The 21,540-nt window shown below is 35.2% G+C and overlaps 1 protein-coding gene across 6 annotated transcripts in view; it reads left to right on the forward strand.

The window, feature by feature from the left end:
• The window catches only part of CBFB (core-binding factor subunit beta), a 49,088-nt gene that overhangs the window by 3,021 nt on the left and 24,527 nt on the right, over positions 1–21,540 (forward strand). For all 6 annotated transcript variants that reach the window (XM_044932030.2, XM_044932029.2, XM_044932031.2 and 3 more), the window contains 2 exons: positions 2,646–2,762; positions 21,419–21,535. In XM_044932030.2, the coding sequence (XP_044787965.1) occupies positions 2,646–2,762; positions 21,419–21,535 (234 nt within the window). The remainder of the gene's footprint in view (positions 1–2,645; positions 2,763–21,418; positions 21,536–21,540) is intronic.

Below are 21,540 nucleotides of genomic sequence, written 5' to 3' on the forward strand. Positions count from 1 at the left end.
AAACTATGTCCAGCCCTTCTCCCCTTTTATTTATTTTTTATTGATGAACACCTCCTTATCAGTGAGGTTAATGAAGAATTTATTTTGTATTTAGATGTAAAAAAAACAACATAAGGCTGTGATGCTCATCTCTTCCTAGCTATAAAACTTAACAAGACTCGATATCAGCATGAGATAAGCGTGATTATAGGTGAGGGGTAGAATCTATTTGGTAAAATCAGATTTATTCCTTATATAAGCTCTTGTATTATAGTAAGAGCATTAAGAGATATCTTCAACACTAATGATTAATAAAAAATACTTAGGTATGGTGACTACTGTGAAAAGTGGTAAAATCTTTTTAGTCTTGAAGATGGAAGAATAAAAGGTATGTTGGATTGGCTATTTTACAATTTAATGAAACCTCATAAAATATAGTCAGGACATTCTGAGAATTCTCCATACAACCACTTTTACCATTGTGGATTTTTATGTTTTCAAATAAAATTTTCCCAACTCCTATGTATTGTAGATGTTCCATTAAAAAAAAAGAGTTCTGTGGTCAAATTTGAGAAATGGTTTTCTAGAGCGTGATCTGTTTTTACCACTTCTCCGGTCTCAGAGAGGTATGTTGATGAGATAATGGACATGAAGTGATGAAGCAGGAAATCTCTTCTGAGGTTGGCCTTCAGGAGGGAGGTGAGGTGAGGTAATAAGAGTTGCAGAATGTCTTTACTTAGCCCAGAGCTGATTTGGGATACACTGTGACAGAAGGGTTTGTTATTAGGTGACTGCTGAGGAAACATGGCTGCCTGATTTGGGCAGGATATTCATTTATGGACAGGATCTCTTATCTGTTACCACTCTGCTCTGAGAATTTCATTGTCTGAGACTGAAAGAGTTGGCTGTCTTCTTCAGCTAAGAATTACTTCTCATTGTATTTAACAAATACATGTAGCATTTACTGGGTGGTGTTCTAAACACTTGACAAGTTCTGGAAACTGAGGTTCAGAGTGAAGTAATTTGCCTCAGGTCATCCTAGGCAGTTTGCCTCCTAGAGTCTGCTTTTCACTTCAGTGGTTGTTTTTTTTAAACTTACGCTAATAGTTGGCAAAGTTCTTAAGGTTAATATTGTAATATCAATGTTTGTTCAGTCTCTATTCATATAAGTATTTACCACAAGAAAAGATATCCCAGTGATTAGGGAAATGCCATTAAAGGTATCTATAGAGATTTAGCAGTTAGATTGACCACTGCACCTTCTAGTATCAATCATAGAAATAGGAAGTGCTGTAATTTTTATCTGTAAAGAATCTAAGCCCCTGTCTTTGGGGGAACTAGTGGATTGCTGAATCAGCTAATGCTTTCAACAAATCGCCCAAGAATGTGAAGCCCAGCTTTCAGATGAAGACTCTATACTTGGAAACAAATCATGCTTTAGAATTTTAATTAGTAACCTAAAACAAAAAGTTCTCTGATTTCAACAAAGAGTTTGCATTTAGATAATGAAAAGCAGAATTTTTTTAGTGCTTTTTATGTATTTTTTTTAGAATTTCCCTGGGAAAGAGGGACAGTGCTACTTCCATTTTTAACTCAGGGAAAGTATAGAGTTAAATTGCTCTGGGGCTACACAGAATGACACTTTATTGAAATGGTTTTAGATTGTTCTGTCTGTTGAGCTGTGCCATCCAAATCTTTTATAAACATTAGATGAATACTCTTTTGTTATTGTCAGATCCAGTTTTCCTAAAGTCAGATTTTTGAAAATACGTTTTTAAAAATTCATCCAAGGTTTTAGAGAGATGAGTACTGTCATATCACATGCTAATGTATGGTTTATCAGCGGAGAGACAGTCCCAAGTGCATTTTTTTTCAATAGTGAGCTATTAGTTAATTAACATTTATTTATAGTCAGTGTGCAAGTGATTGGAATTTGGGAAACTCTGGATAAAATAGACACCTATGGGGATGAAAAAGTGTGTGTTTTTTAAGCCGAGCCTTTCCTGAAACTGGAATTTTTGTCTCTGAGAGTGAGTTCTACTGAAAACCATAATGGAGGATATTGTCTTCATCGTATAAATTTTGGTTATTAAAAATTGCTGGAAATGATATTTGGTTAGTTTATTCATGATAATGAGATCCTCCCAATGTGATATATCGTGGAGATATTTTCACTTCCAGTCATCTCCGAGTGCATTTTTAGCATGGTTTTTGAAGCATAGTGTTTCTTTGAGCACGGAAAATCAAGAAAAATTCAAGTGTCTCATTTATACAACTTTAAATTGTGGTATGCTTTAAAATTCAAAATATTCAGCTCTTCAGTGATTTTTACGTTTAAAAATACAAGTTCTTAAATGTAGTGATGGGGGCTTCTGGTTAGACATTAGCAGTGCGTTGTACTAACGTCAGCAAAAAATGACCTGAAAGAAAGTATTGATTCCATGTCTGATTTTATATTTAAGCAGCCAATGGCAAATGTCCTCAAAATGGAATCAGATGTTTGTAACTTAATACTTAAGAAAAATGATGAGTGCATGTTTTTTTACTTTTAAGTAATCTTGGTGCTGCCTGGCTTAAGACAGAAACTGATGTAAAAATAAATGACTGCCTGCATAATTTATGTAATGTCCTGCTCCTGATCCTGTTTGTATTGATTTTTCTAAAAGGCTTTTGTGGCCACAGGAACCAATCTGTCTCTCCAGTTTTTTCCGGCCAGCTGGCAGGGAGAACAGCGACAAACACCTAGCCGAGAGTATGTCGACTTCGAAAGAGAAGCAGGCAAGGTAGGAAACATTTCTTTGCAATTTGAAATACTGTGGATTGTTTTACTATTAGAGATTACCTGATGATTGATATTTTAAGAAAGAGATCACAGGTCTGATTATAGACGTGTGATCAGATTTGCTTTCATTCCATATTAAAAAGATATAATACAATTTTTAAAAATCAAATGTTTTATATAATTTCATTGCTAATATCATGCTTATGTCGTTTGCCACAGAAAGTTCTCACCCTTAAAAAGAGTAGTGTGCTTTCTTATATGTAACATTTGAAACCTAATTCCTTCAAAAGTGTGGACAAGAAATTTTTTGTTTTACTAAAATGTGTGTGACTATAGTGTTGTTTTTTTTTTTAATGAAATTTAGAGAAAAATGGGAAAAGACTTAGGCTTAAAATTTAATAGTATTAATTTTGAGAAAATATGAAAACATTAACCTGGAAATACTTTTTTGTTTTGAGGAAAAGCTTCTGGGAAACAAGTATCTTAAAATTTTTATGTAGGAAGTTGTAGATCAAAGATGTGAAAAATGTAGGTAGAGATGTTTAAGTTGAGAGCCCTATTAAAATCTCAGTTAAATGAATTATGTGGTTTTGATGAAATGTTAATGAATAGTGTCTTGGATTGGTTCATCTTTTAATGTAGAAATTGACTTCTTGAAATAAAATATTTAAAGAAAAAAAGTTTTTTACCTCATTTTGTACTCAGTCTTTCTCCTGTTTCCTTTGCAGCATGTTTCTATACTTGTTTTTATTCACTTGCTAAAATTCTTTTCTAAGTGTCATTCTGAATAGTATAACCTATCACTTTATTTGCGAAACATGAGGAACATCTAAATATTCCTTTGAGGATCTTAAAAGATTTTTGTATTGGGCTGTATTATAAAAAGGATTTTCATATCTTGTATATATACAATGAAGAGTTGTGGTTTTTTTTCCTTTAATTTTGTGAAAGTTTGATCTTTTGTGAGTTACAAACCAACTAATCTTTTGACAGGGAGAGGGAAAATAGCTTACAGAATTTTAAAATGAGTAATAAGTTTGGAGTTTGCTTTTTTATGTATTAGACTTGTTTGCTTGGAAGATTAAAAGCACATGTTCCAGGTTTTACTACTTGGTAATTAATATATAAAGGAGAAGTTGGAAAGTAATGACAGTGTATGATTATTGCTTTTTTGTCTGTTTGTTGTGTGAATGTGTGACTGTTGTTTTCCTTGTTCCAAACATTTCCTTGAAGTTTAACTTGTTAGCTCAGATACTAAAAACATAAATCAAAAAATTTCTTTCCTCTCAACTTTTATGCTAAACTCTTTTGGGATTTCATGACTGACATCTCAATGTTACTAAAATCTTCTAGTATTTAATAACTAGTAAATGGGTGTTAATTCTACTAGAATATGTTTGCTTGAATTAATGATATCTGTTTAGTAGATTGAAGACCATGTTTTCCTTGGACTTAAGCTGTTGAGATGTTTTTAGTTATATGATCAACAAGAACAAAAACCTTAGATAGCTTGTTCTAGAATTTAGAGAATGTGTTTTCAAATATATCAAGAAAAATGATAGAACTGATGCAAGAAATCCGGAAACTTATATTTTATTAATATTTGTTTTATGATTTTCTTCTGTAAAGTGCCAGAGTAAATCTTTTCAGTTTTGCAGGCATACGATCTCTGTTGCAGCTTCTCAGGTTCGCTGTTTCGGTGTGAAAGGAGCCATAGACAATGTGTAAACAAATGAATGTGGCTGTGTTCCAAGGATGGTAATACTGGCAGAAATCTGTATCTTTCCCTCATTTAAATTGGTAAATGTTTGTGTATAGATGATATATTTCTCAAATGTAATTTTACCAATACTTTCTACACCAGTAGAATCTAGGAAAAAGAAAGCATTTTAATGAAAAAAAAAAACAACAACATTAAGGGGGAAAAAACAAAACCCTGCTAGTATTTCACTGTTTACCACTGGGATAAGTATAGCAATGAATTTAGAGGAAAGATACTAACCCATGTTTTCTAATCCATAGAGCTCAGGCTATGGGGTCTCTTATTTCTCTTCTGATAACCATTAATGTTTGTTTCTGTCCCTATAGGACTAGAAGCAAAGCTAATTGAAGCAGTTTCCCTAACTGTTAATTATTTGCCTCTGCTCCTTATACTAAATCCAAAATCAGTGTTTCTTCTTCCACATACTTTCAACCTAGTTAGGTCCTAAAGCAGCTTAGTTCTCTTCCCTTTCAAACCCAACTTTGAGAAATTGAGCCTTTAGAGTTACATATAAATTGAGGTTAAGTCCTGGCTTCATATACTACTTCATTTATTCTGTAACTTTGGACAAGTTATGTAGTCTTTATGGTCCTCAATAAAAGGAGGTTAATGCATGTGTCCCAGGGTGGCCCTAGTGATTAAATAAAATAGTGTATATAAAGTGCTTAGCTCAGTAACTGACAGAGTTATTCAAAAATTCATTCATTCAGAAGGTCTTTGTTTAACACCTATTATGTAATGTAGTGAGCACTGTTCTAGGCGCTTGATATATGAATAAACAAAACAAAGATCCTGCCCTACTGGTTGTTGTATGGAAGGAATGGAAGAACAGGCAGTATGCATAATATATAAGTTATATAGTATGTTACAAAGTGATAAATGCTCTGGGGAGATAAAAGGAAAGTTAGAATAAAATAAGGTTCATCAACAAACGGGAATGTCTGCAATTTTAAACAGGATAGACTGGGTAAAGAAGGTCATATTTGAGCAGAGACCTGAAGGAAGATAGGGAATGATGAGCAATGCAGATATTTGAGGGAAAGGTGATCCAAACAGGGGACACAGCCTTGTAAAGGCCCTGGAGTGGGAGCTTGCACAGTGTGTTTGTTAAACAATAAGTAGGCCAGTGCGGCTGGAGTACACTGATCAAAGAGGAGAGTAGTAGAAGAGATTAAGGAGATAGCAAGAAGCCAGTGTATATGACTGTGGGAGGCCATGGGAACAACAATGGACTTTTATTCTGAGTGGAATGGAGTTTTTGCTTTTTGAGCAGATGAATTATATGATCTGCCTTTAGTTTTGAACAGATCACTCTAGCTGCTGGGTTAACAGCAGTTTTAGCAAGCAAGAGTGAAGCAGGAGGACCTGTTGGGCTGTTGCAGTAATCTTGGTGAGAGACCAGGGTGGTAGCAATGGACACGGTGAGGAGTCATAGTCCAGGAATATTTGAGACAGAGCCAACAGGATTTGCTTATAGATTGGAAGAGAGGTGTGAGAGTCAAGGACGCCAACTGTTTTTGGTTAGAGCAACTGGGAGTATGGGATTGCAGTCATCTGAGATGAGAAAAGCTGTGGGTGGAGCAATTTTGAGCAGTTTAGGGCATGTGAGTTTGTGGTGGTAGTTTGTTGCAGCTTCTGTTTTCAACACTCACCCTTAACTTCTTAAATGATGGCACAGCTTTTTCTTAAGTGACCCTTTGTCTGCTTATCTCAAGATTTCAGTGTCTTTTTTTTAAAAAATCAGCTTTATTAAAGTATAGTTTACTTACCAAATAATGCACCCATTTTAAGTGTATAATTTGAGTTTTAACAAATGTACACACCCATGTATAAACACCACCCACAGTCCAGATAATATTTCATCCCTTTGTGCCCTTTCACAGGAATCTGAGAGTAGCTTAGCTGGTTGGTTCTGGCTCAGGGTCTCCCATGAGGTTGCAGTCCAGCTGTTGGGGCTCTTCAGTCTCTGAAGCCTTAATTGGAGCTAAAGGATCCCCTTGCAAACTCACATGACTTCTGGTTGGTGGCTTCAATTCCTAGTCATATATTCCTTTCCATAGAGAGAAAAAGAATGAGGTCATCCTGCTTTTTATGACTTATTCTCTGATCACTTTTTTCTTCTTGTTCATTAGAAGCGAGTCACTATGTCTAGCCCACACTCAGCAGGGAGGGGGGTGGTTTATTCACATATATGGGAGGAGGCTGGGATCATTGGGGCCATCTTAGAGGCTGGCTCCCAGTGTTCACTTAAATCTGATGAATTCAGGAAAAAAATTAGAATGCTAATAGGGAACAGAAGTTCCATATTCTCTTAGATTTGAAATATGGCTTTATAATCTAAGAAAATGGGCTTCACAAAAATCAGTCTTTTTATTCATTCTTTCTGCCTTTGTGTTTGTTGGAATATTTTCAAACCTTAAGTCTTCAGTAAGAAAGGTCTGTTAGTGGATAACTGACCATCAAGTCACAGCATACACTTTTATAGTCTGCCTTTCAATTATATTTAAAAATCTTGCACCCAGGTACCTAGTGAGCTATTGACAGATAAAGCTGACTCTTTATTAGGGTCTTTCTTAGAAAAGGTTTAAAATAATACAGTATAATGGAGAGAGCTCTAGATATGAGTCAGAAGACAATCATAATTGTTTTCCTTAGCTGTAAATGGGAATCAGAATGTCTTCCCTGTTCATAAACCTCATGAGGATTAAATGAAGTACCAGAATATGTGAAAATGCCTTCATAATTGTCAAGCCCTATCCAAAGCTAGACTATTTGATAGGTTTGTATAGTGAGATTGTAGATAATCAAGGATTTTCAGTGCTATAGGGGCCTTAGCAGTATAGTGTTAGGAGACTACATCTTTCCCCAGTGGTCCATCCTGGTATTTTATAAACCTAGACGGCCAAAATGTTCATAATTCTCCCTTAGTTTAAACTGCTTTCCTCTCATTTAGCTGTCAGAAGACCAGGAATGCAACAGATCAGAATTTAAATCATTCTTGTGTGAAATTTTTGTTGGATCAAGCAACACCCTGTTCCTTTGATCTTTCCTCTTGGAACTTATTTCCAATTAATTTTTATTTCAAACAAATGCAAATGGTTATGGTTGACCATAAGTTATTAGTCTTGAGTGGTCAGATTAATGGTTTTTGTATGCATTTTGTGTTTTTTAAAGCCTCCTTAGATTTTAAAATTAATGATTATGCTTACTGCATAATCTTAGTTTGTGAGTGTGAAGTTAAGAGGGTGTGAAAATCTTATAAACTGAAGAAATTAACTTTATAGTGCTATTGTTTGTTTTCCATTTTTTCTATGGAAATTGAATATACTATCTAGTTTTATCTAGATATACTAGACGTGTCCCAGAAAAAGAGATTAAACTTTCTATAGTTTTTGCATTGCTATTTATTACTTACAATTTTAATTGATAGATAACAATAGCAGACATTGGGAGTAGTTATTAAGTGGCAATAGAGCAGTTAACTTTTAAACTTTTTGATAAGTTATGTGTTTTACTTATTTTTCTTTTCTGAACATTCATACTTAAAAATCTTTTTATCACTCATTTTCATCAGCATAAAATAACAAAGCAAAGTTTAATACCCTTTGATTTAATGAATGAAGACAAAAACTCTAACTTCAAATGTCTTCAGAGTTGTGTAACTGCTGCTTCTGGAGCGGTTTGCTTACTTGCTTGCAGAATCTTTGTCCCAAAATAAATATTGTGTCTGTTTATATACCATCCACAATTTGGCAGAGTTTAGAGCACTCTCTTTAGCTTTGAGAAATTCCTGTTCAAGCTCAGAAGCAAGTTTCTTTTCCTCCTTAGACAGCCCAGTCACTCCAAATAAGAGAGATCTGTGGTAACGCTTTGGAATGTGGTTTTCACCAAGAGAAACTGAGGCAACTTTACAACTAGCTTGTCGGATATAGACTTTTAAGTGCTTCAATTCAACTAAAATATGAAGTATATTTTCTAGCACTTAGTGCTAGATTTAGTGCACTGAAATAAGTAATCTGGGCTTTTTTAAAAAGTTTTATTTCAACAATTTTTAAATCCAGGAAGAGTTGACTGACTTCATGAGTAAATAATAATATTTAAAAATTAGAATGTCATAGTACCTTCCAGTTAGAGTTACATTAATTTACATATATGATAAATGCCCCTCTGAAGTATTTGAAGATAATATACTCTTTTTTTCCCCTCTTCTCTCTTTTCTTCCAGTTTTACTGAGATAGAATTGATATACAGCCCTCATCTTTTCCCCTTTTCTTGAATTGCATTGTTTGCCTGGATTTACCTTTTAGTGTGAAGTGTAGTCTTGGCCATATCTCAGTTATATTTTCCAAGTTAGAAAAGTCCGAATAGTATGTCTGAGAGAAACATCCTTAATCTTCCCCCTTTTAATTTCTACTTCCGACCCCAATATTTTTGAATGATTAATTCAAACACTACAAGGATAAAGACGTTATCAACTAAAGAAATGAGTGGGCTGCTATGTCCCAGTTTTACTGCTTCCCATTGTAATTGATTTTTTTCAGTTGTCATTATTGAGATATGATTTATATACAGTAGAATTCACCTATTTAAGATATACAATTCAGTGACAAATGTGTGCAGTCAGTGGTGTGATTACCACCACAATAAAGATACAGACTATTTTCGTAACCTCAGAAGGTGCCCTCGTGTGCTTTGCAGCCAGTCCTCCCGCCCCTAGCCCAGGCACCCATTGTCTGCTTTCTGTTACATAGTCTCTTATCTTTTCTTGTTACTGAGCAGTGTTCCATTGTGTGAATCTGCTGCATTTTGTTTATCCATTTAGCAGTTGATGGCCATCTGAGTTATTTTGCCTTGGTTTGGCTACTATGCTGCTTTGAATGTTTATACCCGAGTCTCTTAAGTGGACATTAGTTCTCATTTCTCTTGGGTAGATAGATACATAGGACTAAAATTGCTGGCTAGTTAGTTTCATGAATATGAACTTTTTAAGAAACTGCCGTTGTTAATCGCTCAGTCGTGTCTGACTCTTTGCAACCCAGTGGACTGTGGCCCACCAGGCTTCTCTGTCCTTGGAATTCTCCAGGCAAGAATACTGGAGTGGGGTGCTATTCCCTTCTCCAGGGGATCTTCCTAACCCAGGGATTGAACCCAGGTCTCCTGCATTGCAGGTAGATTCTTTACTGTCTGAGCCACCAAACTTCTCCAAAGTGGCTTTGCAATTCTGCATTCCAGCTAGCCATCTATGAGAGTTTCAGCTACTTCATATCTTTACTAATACTTGGTACTGTCAGTCTTTTTTTATTTTAGCCCTTTTTGTGAGTTTGTAGTGGTATCTCATTTTGGTTTTAATTTGCATCTCCCTGTTGACTTGATGTTCAGTATGTTTTATGTGCTTGTTTGCCATTTGGCAGTGTCTGTACAGATCCTTTGCCTATTTTTTTATATCAAATTATTATTGAGATGTAGGAGTTTTTTATGTATTAAATACATTTGCTTTATCAGATATTTTTGCAATTGAAGTTTTATTATGAGTCACATTTAAAGTAAAGATAGCCTTGACTGCATATAAAACATTATATTAGGAAGTATAAATACAAATTCTTGTCAAAACTGCCTCTAATGTAATAATTTTGGCCTCCTTCAATTGAGCCTCTCAACTTAAAAAATCTCTTAATTTTTAAACACAAAAATTTTTTGACTAGGGTTGTATGGCATGTAGGATCTTAGTTCCCCGACCAGGGATTGAACCCAACACTTCTGCATTGAAAGCCCAGGGTCTTAACCACTGGACTGCCAGGGAAGTCCCTTGATGTGTTTTTGGGTGTTTGTTTTTTTGAGCTTGTTGTTTTGTTTTGTTTATTATGTTTAAACTGCACATCACATAAAATTTACTATTTTATCTGTTTGTAACTATACAGTTCAGTATCATTAAGTATATTAAAATTCATGCTGTTGTCATCTTCCTTATACTAAAACTCTGTACCCATTAACCACCAACTCTCCTTTCTCCTGTATCCCTAGCACCTGACAATTGCCTTTCTGCTTTCTGTCTTTGGTAATTTAATTCCTCTAGGTACCTCATGTAAGTGGAATCATCATCCATATCCTACCTCTTAGAGACCCATTGTTAACGTTTTGTTATATTGCCATTCTTATTTTTTCTGTGTATATTTAAATTGTAAAACAAAATTATTCTATTTGATATGGCATTAACTTTTTATCTTCAGATTTTCTGCACATCTTATTAATAATTGATCTTAGGAATAGAAAAATCAGCAATAAATAGATACCTTTGTATAAGACAGAAGCAACAGAATGATTATCAGTGTTAATTCTTGGAAAAAGAAAGTAAGAAATATGGATGTGGATGTATCTAGTGAGCACACGTGCAGTGTTCATTCACCTAGGAAACCTTTGCAGATCTAGAAAACAGTAGACAGTCAATACTGTACACATGGCAGTCATATGAAAAATCTCTCCTACAGAAAACTTTGAGCTTTCTAGTACAGGCATTTTAGGGGGCAGAAAATGTTTATTAATTATCTCTGAGTATATGGGACTCCCTTTGCTACTGTGTACTCTGATTTTCCCATTTAAGAATTAGAACAGTAATAGCAAACAGTTCTGTAGTACCTGGCTTTGTGCCAGGTACTGTTTTCATTGATACAAAGACAGATACTTTTATTATCTCCTTTTTTACTGGTAGGAAAGCATTTGTAAGTCTTAATGTGACTTAGTTTGAGCAGGCTCTGAGACTTTATTTCTCTGACATCACTTCCTTGATACTTAGTTTTCTACGGAAGAGTAGAAGCCACAGACCAGCTAACTGCCTCATGCTAGAGACAGTGATTTGGTGGGGAGTTTAATTATTGTTACCTTCTTTTATGAAGGTATACAATGTAAGTAGTTAGAAATTATTATCTACTCTGAGCTTTCCAGTTTAGGCTGGGCTTTCCCAAATTGATGTATATTTAGGAACAAAGAATTTAAAATACTGCTTAAAATGTGCCTTTGGCAGTGAAACTGTGCTTTTCAGACTTTCAATATGACTTTCCTGCGCCATACTGTATGTTCTAAGAAGAAAATGGCCAAGTCTGGGAATGATTGACAGGTTGTTTTTATGGGGGAAAACATTTTTTTCATGTATACAGTCAACATAAGCCCTTTTGTGTTTTAAAACTTTAGATATGAAGGCAGATTAATCTTCAGATTAAAACAGAAGTGTAGCCTAGGAATGTGACTTTCAGCTTTTCCATTAGGAGAATTTAGATGTTTTCAAGTAAACAAAATATTCTGCCCATATTAAATGACAATTTTTAATAATGTCTGCCTCTCTTGGAGAATATTGTTTTAAATAATGGGACTTCAGGAGAACCCTTCTAAATTTTTGGAGGGTATTACTTATTCCAGCTTTTCAGTCCTGACTTGCCTTTCCTTTGCTATCCAGAACAATGCTGCTGGGCTTTTTTTTTTTTTTTTTTTTCAATTGTAGTAAATTCATATAGAATTCACCATCTTACGCATCTGTTCAATTCGGTGGTTTTTAATATATACACAGAGTGCAGCCTTCATCACCACTATCAAATTCAGAACATTTTCAGAACTCTGAACTGTTTAAAATATGTTTTGACCTTCTGCAAACTAGTTTTCGTCTTGATTACCACCACGAGTACCATATGATTTATATCCTCAGTAATTCACTTAATCCTGCACCAGAGTGAATGAAGTCTTTTATTTGATATTGGAATGCATTTGGTGATAGCTTGATTTCACAGCTGAGGAAACTGGGGCCCAGAGAGGCTAACTAAATCTTCAGTAGTCATGTAATCTGTCTCCTAGGAAGAGCCAGCATCCAGACCCAGGTCTTTTACCCAAGAGTCTGTGTTGTTTGCAGTTTACCACATTGCTGCTAATAATCATTAGGTAAGTTGCTAGAAACTTCACATATCACCTTCAAAAGTTACTTTAGCCCACCAAGTTATTCTTCCCATTAGAGTCAGTATTTTAACATGGTCATTTTTGACCTCATTTTGATGACTTCAGAACAACCTTTAACTTCCATCTTTTTCCTTTCAATGTTTAACTTTTCTTGAATTGTTTTTCTAACTTAAGGCTGCTTTATATTCTCTGATTTTAGGCTCGCCATGACCTGCCTCCTGTTTATATCCTTCCATAACTCTTTTCTGGAGAAAGTGACAGTGAAGTCGCTCAGTCGTGTCCAACTCTTTGCAACCCTGTGGACTGTAGCCTACCAGGCTCTTCCGTCCATGGGATTTTCCAGGCAAGAATACTGGAGTGGGTTGCCATTTCCTTCTCCAGGAGATCTTCCCGACCCAGGGATTGAATCCTGGTCTCCCTCTTTGTAGGCAGACGCTTTACCATCTGAGCCAAGGGAATGGCAATCCACTCCAGTATTCTTGCCTGGAGAATCCTGTGGACAGAGAAACTTGGCGGGCTAGAGTCCATGGGGTCGCAAAGAGTCAGACACGACTGAGAAACTAACACACGCATATAACTCTTTTCATCTTATAAAACAAACTCTATACCCATTAAATAGTAATTCTCTATTCCTTGACTCCTACTTCCCCTTGTTCCTGGTAGCCACTCTTCCTTCTCTGTGATTTTGACTAAATAGCTCTTATAAGTGATTGTACGTACATTATTTGTCTTTTAGAAGTTCTCAATATTGATTTGGATGTTAATTCCTTAATAAGTATGTGATTTGTAAATATTTTCTCCCATTCTGTGGGTTGCCTTTTTACCCTATTGATATCTTTTGATGTACAAATTTTAAAAATTTTAATGAAGTCCAGCTTATCCTATTTTTATTGTTGTTATCTGTGTCCTTGGTGTCATCCCCAAGAAATCATTGTTAGACCCAGTGTCATGAAGCTTTTATCCTTGCTTCTAAAAGTTTTTTAGTTTTAGGTCTTAATATTTAGGCTTGGTCTGTTTTGAAGTAATTTTTGTATGTAGTATTAGGTGAGGGTCCAGTTTCATTCATTTGCTTCTGGATATCTGTTTTCCTAGCACCATTTATTAAAAGGACTCTTCTTTCCCCATTGAATGGTCTCTGCACCCTTGTCAAAAATCATTTGACCACACATGTGAGGGTTTATTTCTGGGCATTCTACTCTAGTCCATTAGTCTGTATGTCTTTGTGCCAATACTATACCATTTTGATTAATGAAGCTTTGTTGTAAGTTTTGAAATCAGAAAGTATGAGTCCTCAAGTTATCTTCTTTCAAGATTGTTTGGCTTTTCAGGTCCCTGTAACTTTTTTTTTTCCTTTCTTTTTATGTATTTTTATCCATTTTCCATATGACTTTTAGGATGGAATTTTCTGTTTGGTTAAATATCCATTTATTGAGTGTGCACCTGCGTGTGTGCATGCACACGTTTGCTTGCTTAATCTTTTAAGTTCCAGGCACATTCTATATTAATCCGTGTTATGATTTCTATAAGATATACTGTTTTCTGTTTGAACTGTACAAAGTAGATTGATAAATTACATTAATCACTATAGAAGGATCTATTTTTTTTAACACTTGCATGCAACCCAAGTATGATTCAGAGGCAAGTGAGATTGAATGACTGTCTGTAATGATTATCCAGTAGGCAGGCAGCTGACTGTGCATTTCTAAATGGAGAGGAACATGTGACTGAAGGAGGATGAGTCAGAACCAAGTATCTTCTAAAGGAATCTGTTAAATAGACTACATAAATGATTACAACTAACAAGCAAGGGATACACACTTCTTTGTGAAGTATCTTGTTTTCCTGGGTGCCTGTGGCCATCCCAGTATTAATGGTTATCTGCTGATGCTATTGGTGTGGTCAGCTATTCATTGTCTCAAAAAAAAAAAAGTTGTTTCTTTCCCTTGGAAAGAGAACACTATGTAAAATTTTAGTGGAAGTATTTTGTTTAAGTTTCTGTGGTGCTTTATATATTTCATAAGCTTATGGACATTGGCTTAATTTTTGTTGTCACCTGTGAAAGAGGTGTGATTATTGATTTTTTTTTCCAGTTTATTTCTTTCTCTTTTTATTTTTTTTTTAAATTTTATTTTATTTTTAAACCTCAAACACTGTATTAGTTTTGCCAAACATCAAAATGAATCCGCCACAGGTATACATGTGCTCCCCATCCTGAACCCTCCTCCCTCCTCTGTCCCCACACCATCCCTCTGGGTCATCCCAGTGCACCAGCCCCAAGCATCCAGTATCGTGCATCAAACCTGGACTGGCAACTCGTTTCATACATGATATTACACATGTTTCAATCCCATTCTCCCAAATCTTCCCACCCTCTCCCTCTCCAACAGAGTCCATAAGACTGTTCTATACATCAGTGTCTCTTTTGCTGTCTCGTACACAGGGTTATTGTTACCATCTTTCTAAATTCCATATGTATGCGTTAGTATACTGTATTATTGATTTTATATGTGAGAAATTGGGAGACTTATTCATAATCTTAAATTATTTATCTCAAATACACTGTTAAAACTAAAATTTAAATCCAGGTTTTATCTGATTCTAAAAGCACATTTAATTTTTACTCTTCCCGTGCTGACTTGAAGTTAAGCATAGTGATAATATTCCTTTTCTTTAAAAAATAATTACAGTTGATTCTCCTAATTTATGGTAGTTGTCTTCTATAAAGTCCCTGCAAACACATGATCTGTTTATAAGAGGAAAATTCACACTTAGTGCTAAAAAAAAATGCCTTCCCCCAATTATTAGCCTGTTCACTCCCTCTGCCAATGTATTAGAACCTGGTGTCTCTCCTCATACGCATTATTAGAATTATTTAAAAAATTTTTTCTTTCATTTAAAAATAGTTATATTGTTTTATTTTAATATTTTTAGCCATTTTATTTGTTTCAAACTGTTTTTTTTTCCCACATGGTAGTCAGTTTTCCAGTCTCCACTAGTTAAGTAAAGTACCAATTTACCATTGATTTGCAGTGTTGCCTTTTTCATTTATTAAATCCTCGTATACTTGGATTTGTTTTTAATTTTTGTTTTGCTTATTCCATTAAGTTGTTTCTGGCTGTCACGGCACTACTGCATGTATATTGATTGCATTGTTACATGTCTTAATATCTAAAGGGCAGAAAATACTTCCTTATATTTTCTTGGATAGTCTAATTCTTTTGTGTGCATTATAGACTTATCCCTCAAATTCCAGAAAACATTATTTTGAGATTATACTGGAATTTGGTTAAAATAAGGATTACTTTGAGGTAAATTGGCATTGGTACTCTTACATTAAAGAACATGACATCTTGTTTTTCAAGTCCTTTTCTGTGTTTTAAAAATTAGGTATTGGGAGAATGGCATTAAAACATGTATAATATCATATAAGGAACGAATTGCCAGTCCAGGTTGGATGCAGGATACAGGAAGCTTGGGGCTGGTGGGTGCTCTGGGATGACCCAGAGGGATGGTATGGGGAGGGAGGTGGGAGAGGGGTTCAGGATGGGGAACACATGTACACCCGTGGCATTTGCATGTTGATGTATGGCAAAACCAATACAATATTGTAAAGTAAAAAATAATAATAATAAATTTTTTTTTTTAATTAGGTATTTTCTTCTTACAGAACTTACCTGTTTCTTATTGTATTTATTGTTAGTGGATACTTTTAATGCTATTTTAAAATAAGGACTTTTAAAATTTTCTAAATAGTTACTATTGTGACATAGGAAAGTTATTGGATTTTGTATATTTTTTATAACTAGTCATTTTATTGAGCACATTAATTCACTTGGTTTTTTTTGTTAAATATTATAGATTTTTCAGGTAGATAATCTTAAGATATTATGTCCTGGTTGTATTTCTAGTCCACTTTGTTAGAACTGTGGTCTTTAAAAGGAGATTGCAAAGCTCCTGGATCCACCTCCTGACAATTTTATCACTGTCAATGGAACATTCCATTAATCTTAAGAGTTATTTAAGTCATACTTAAATGTAATAGCTGAATTCAGTCTTAATTCTTACAGTTCTTTTTGTATATATTCAACTCTTCCTTTGGAGAAGGAAATGGCAACCCATTCCAGTGTTCTTGCCTGGAGAATCTAGGGGTTGCACAGAGTTGGACATGACTGAAGTGATGTAGCAGTAGCAGCAGCTTTTCCTTATTACACACTTTAAGATAACTGGTGTTGGAATTTTTGAGGGAGGTGGTAGGATATAAATTTTTAAAAATTCATCATGTATTTCCCTCTAACCTTATGATAACTACCCTTTACAAAATGACAGGTAATAAACATCTGTTGAATAGGTGAGTCTTTTCAAATTGAAATTATAAGGAAGCTATAAGAAAAGCATTTCTTAATTCCAGCTATCTTTCTATTCTTCTGGTAATCATCATTCAGTTATTTACTGAGAGCCTAAGGAGTACTGATCATTTCTTCCACTATTTTCCCTAACATCTGATTTTATAGACCAAAGTCACCAGTGTTTGAGCTCTGACAGTTTACTACAAGGAAGTGAAATATTCTTTCCAATTGAAATGGATTTTTTGAGGGTGAAGTTTCTGCTTCTTGCTTTAGCAATAGCTTTGATACTTGATTTCCATGTATATTGATGTTACGTTACAGCTCAGTACTGGTGTGCATGGAAATCTTTGCATATTTACAATTATTCTGTTTTAATTATCTTGAAATTACGTTCTTTAGAAATACTCAACAGAGGGAACTCACTCTGCTTTGTACTCTCTGTTTCTGTTGCCTCTCTGGCTACCTAGGAGCTATTGTAGAAGAAAGGACAATTGAAGTTGCCACTGCTTATTCCAAATTTAGATAGCCACAGAAAAGAGACTCCAGACTCTCAGATAGAACAGTTTTATACAGGTTGATAAATGGAAAGGTACCTTAAGTTCTCTCATATCCTTACTCAGACTCTTGCATTTCAAACCCAGGGTAACTAATGTTTAGCTACTCAAGTAGTTTGGTCCCTTTACTAAAGGAAATGAGATTTATCATCTCGTAAGCTGTGTACTGCAGAGACATTTGTGTCTGTGGGGGAAGGGGAAGTTGCATTTTTACTATCATAGTTGTATCCTTTTCCCCTTATACATCCTTTCAAGAATTTGGTGAAAGCATTAGACTTCTTTAGAAAAATACACATGGACACAAACGTATATTTTTATACAGAATTTTGAGATGTTTCTGGTCTTCTTGAAACTTATCCGTAAATCCAAACTCATGTAGGTTGTCTGGACTCCAGACTAAACTCCTGCTTTAAATAAGAGCATTGCTAAAAGTTATGAGTGACATAAGATCCTGTAACATGATACTTTGAAGTTTTATGTGGCCAACAAAGGAGAGATTTTTACGGGGAGGCCTGTAACTTAACCTTTAGCCACTAGGCTCTTTGCATGCTTTCCTCTTTGTTCACAGCCTGCTCTGCTGGATTCTTCTCTTCTACATAGCATCTAAAAAGTTGAATTGCCTCAGGTCTCTTCATGGGTCACTTCTCTCCTACTTACGGTTGCTTGAGTAATCTCTTCCATACCCCTGAATTGAAACACTACAGTGTTGTTGAAGGCTGTTTGTATGTTAGTTGCTCAGTCATGTCTGACTCTTGTGATCCCATGGACTATAGCCCACCAGGCTCCTCTGTCCATGGAATTCTCTAAGCAAGAATACTGGAGTGGGTTGCCACTTCCTCCTCCAGGGGATCTTCCAGACCCAGGGATTGAACCTGGGTCTCCTGCATTGCAGGTGGATTCTTTACCATCTGAGCCACTAGGGAAGCCCTGTTGATAGCTGCCAGATTTGTATCTTCAACCGGTATCTCTTCCCAGAGTGCCAAAATCCCACATGCAACTGCCTGCCCAGAAATCACTGTTCACATATCTTAGATGTCGCCTATGTAGCAGATAATAAAACTTAACCATGACTATGTTACTCTATTGAGATATAATTCATAGGGCATAAAATTTACCTTTCACTAAATTAAAGAAAAATTCAGGGATTTTTAGCATATTCACAGAACTGTGCATCTATCACCACTCTCATTCCAAAACATCTTCATCACCCTAAAAAGAAATCATGTACTTATTAACGGTCACTCCTCATTTCCACCGCCCCCCCTGCCCCTGGGAACCACTGATATCTTTCCTGTCTCTGTATTTGCATACTCTGGATATTTCATGTAAATGGAATCATGTAGTTTGTGGCCTTTTTCTGGTTTCTTTCACTTAGCATAGTATTTTCAAGGTTCATCCATGTTGTAGCATGTATCACTACTTTATTCCTTTTTAACGGCTGAGTGGTATTCTGTTAATGGATAATGCCATGGTTGGTTCGTGCATATTTTTGTTGAAGCTTTACTGCTACAGTGATGTGGAATTTAAAGCTATAGAATGTGAAAATTAAGTGATACCATGTGTAATTTGAATTGAAATAGCATTACAAATACTGGTACTTAGAACTTAAGCTGATTTTTTAAAATGTCCAATACTTGTGTGCTCATGCTCGGTCCTGTCTGACTCTGTGACACCAACTGTAGCCCCCAAGCACCCTCTGTCCGTGGAATTTTCCAGGCAAGAGTAGTGGAGTGGGTTGCCATTTCCTATAATTGTAATACTTTTACCTTATTTCCAAAAGAATGCAAAGCGTGAGGCTGCGGTCACTTTTAACTTTCTGTGAAGTCTTAAGCATATCCTCCTGATATTTTACTTTTGGAAAGATAAGCAAGCTATTGTTATTTTTGTGTGTGATTAGCTGAATATTTACCCGTTTTAAAGGCTTTACAGAATCCATTTTATATAAAACATTCAATTATTCTAGGACAGTGGTTTAAACCCAAGGTCATATTCTAATACATTTTCTTTTCACAGTTTGAAGTGAACCATCATTACTTTCAGTAAAAAAATGTCTGAATGTTTAAATGACATTATTAAATTACATTACAAGATGCCAAACTGTTGACAGTTTTATTTTCTTCGTACTTTGAGGTTTGTTATTCATGAATGTATGAAGTGCCAAACATTTACTTTGAAGGTCTACACATAAAACTGTATTTAAATGTGAACATCTAAATAAATCACAGGATCATCTAAATATTATTTTAAATTACAATTCCAGGCACTAGCCTTGATTATGAACTGTAGCCATTTTCTGAACTCATTTAGGAATCTTCCAAGGCAGATCAGTGGTTTTCTTAGTCATGAGAGAACTTTTATAAAAGAGTAATAAATCCGCTTTTTAAAAAAATTTGGTCATTTCATAAGGAAAATATTTATTGATGATGGAAGTTAATTTAAATAAGTTAGGTTATGGAATCTTTGAATTTAAAAGATGTAAGTCATTGATAAAGAATATATAATCTGATCATAAAATTGACCTTTCTCTCCTGTTAAATGGGAATCATCTTTATGTTTAGTGTGAGAATTTAAAATAAGGAGGTAGATTGACAGTTGAAATGCAGTGCTGTGTAGCACCCTCTTCTCTGTTGGAAAGAGTGAGGGGAATCTCGATTAGTAAATGTGGTAAGTCGAGTTATACTGACAGGCAATTCAGAGAGTTAGTGCAGATTTAGTGAGGTATCACGCATGAGGTTGTCACAGTCACTTGTTCAATTAGGTGCACACCACTGGAGTTTTAAATTCACAATGTGGAAGGGAATTCACAATGTGCACTTATCAGAACAGAAGGAAATGTGTGGTTAAACGGTTTCAGCTATAACTGTAGACTGTTTCCCTTGGTCCACATGGGAGGAGAAATGGAACCTAATGTTTTGTACTTTTTTTCCAATATCAGTAGAAATTGACTCAGCATGGCTTATGGGGGCCCTTAACAGGAAAAATAGTTGTGTTTAGTAGTGGAGGGAAATGACATAAATATGTACTAAGAAGGCATAAGTCCTCTGGGTTTTATTTAACAGGTGCTTCAGTAGTCATTTTTCTTGCATATTTATAGGTACTGACAGTCCTACTAAACCTCTCTAAAAACAAAAGTGCCTCAAGATTTTTTTGTTGAAGAAACTGCTGAATTGATTAAAGAAAAAGGTGTTTTCAGCTTTTTCCTCCTTTATTTTTTCTTACTGTATCACAGTAAAATACTCACCTCAAGATAATAGCATCATCCATCTTTCATCAAAACGATCCATCCTTTGTTGGTGGATCCTTAATTGCTTGAGAACAATTATATTTCCAGGCAATATGAAAATTGATTTGGTGATCCAAAATGAAAGTGACAAATTTGGAAATCATGCCTAAAGTGACTTTTGCTCAAGGGTTATTTACTTGAAACATATTATGTGTTATATGCAAAAGTAAGTGTTGTGCCAGTTAAGGTTCTTTGGCTAAAAGCAACAGAAATCAACTCTGGCTAACTTAAGTTTAAAAAAAAGAAGGAAAAAGAAGCAGCATTACTTAACAGAAGTCTATGAGGTAGGTCATAAGATGGAAAGGAAAGGAGAAGAGCCTGTCCCTGGGTGGCTTCAGGTATCCAGATAGAAACAGTGCATTCTCTTCAGGAGTTAGTGAATTCCAGTTGTTGTACATCTACATGTCTTTCTAGTCAAGATTCAAAAATTAAGGCAAAATACCTGAATGTCCCAGTTTCAGCTGCAAGAGAAATGATATCTACTTCAAGCATCATCTTACTACAAACAGTTTTTACAAAATCTGTGAAACTTCCTTTTAAAAATAATCTAGAAAAATTGTGACTAGAAATAAACTCCTGGTAAGCCAGATTAACTTAATGTATAGAACATAGAGGCTGTGCTTTGTATACGTTCCTGCAATTCTTAATTTTATCATTGTATTTAATTTCCGCCCCCCCCCAAAGAAAACCAGTTTTCATAAGTAAGTTTATCCTTTGTTTCTTATGTGTCTGATGGCTCAGCATGGATTTTCATTCTTCTTTTCTGTGTCTTAGGTATATTTGAAGGCTCCCATGATTCTCAATGGAGTCTGTGTTATCTGGAAAGGCTGGATTGATCTCCAGAGACTGGATGGTATGGGCTGCCTGGAGTTTGATGAGGAGCGAGCCCAGGTAGG

The sequence above is a fragment of the Bubalus bubalis genome, chromosome 18, assembly GCF_019923935.1.
Source record: "Bubalus bubalis isolate 160015118507 breed Murrah chromosome 18, NDDB_SH_1, whole genome shotgun sequence".
Taxonomy (NCBI): domain Eukaryota; kingdom Metazoa; phylum Chordata; class Mammalia; order Artiodactyla; family Bovidae; genus Bubalus; species Bubalus bubalis.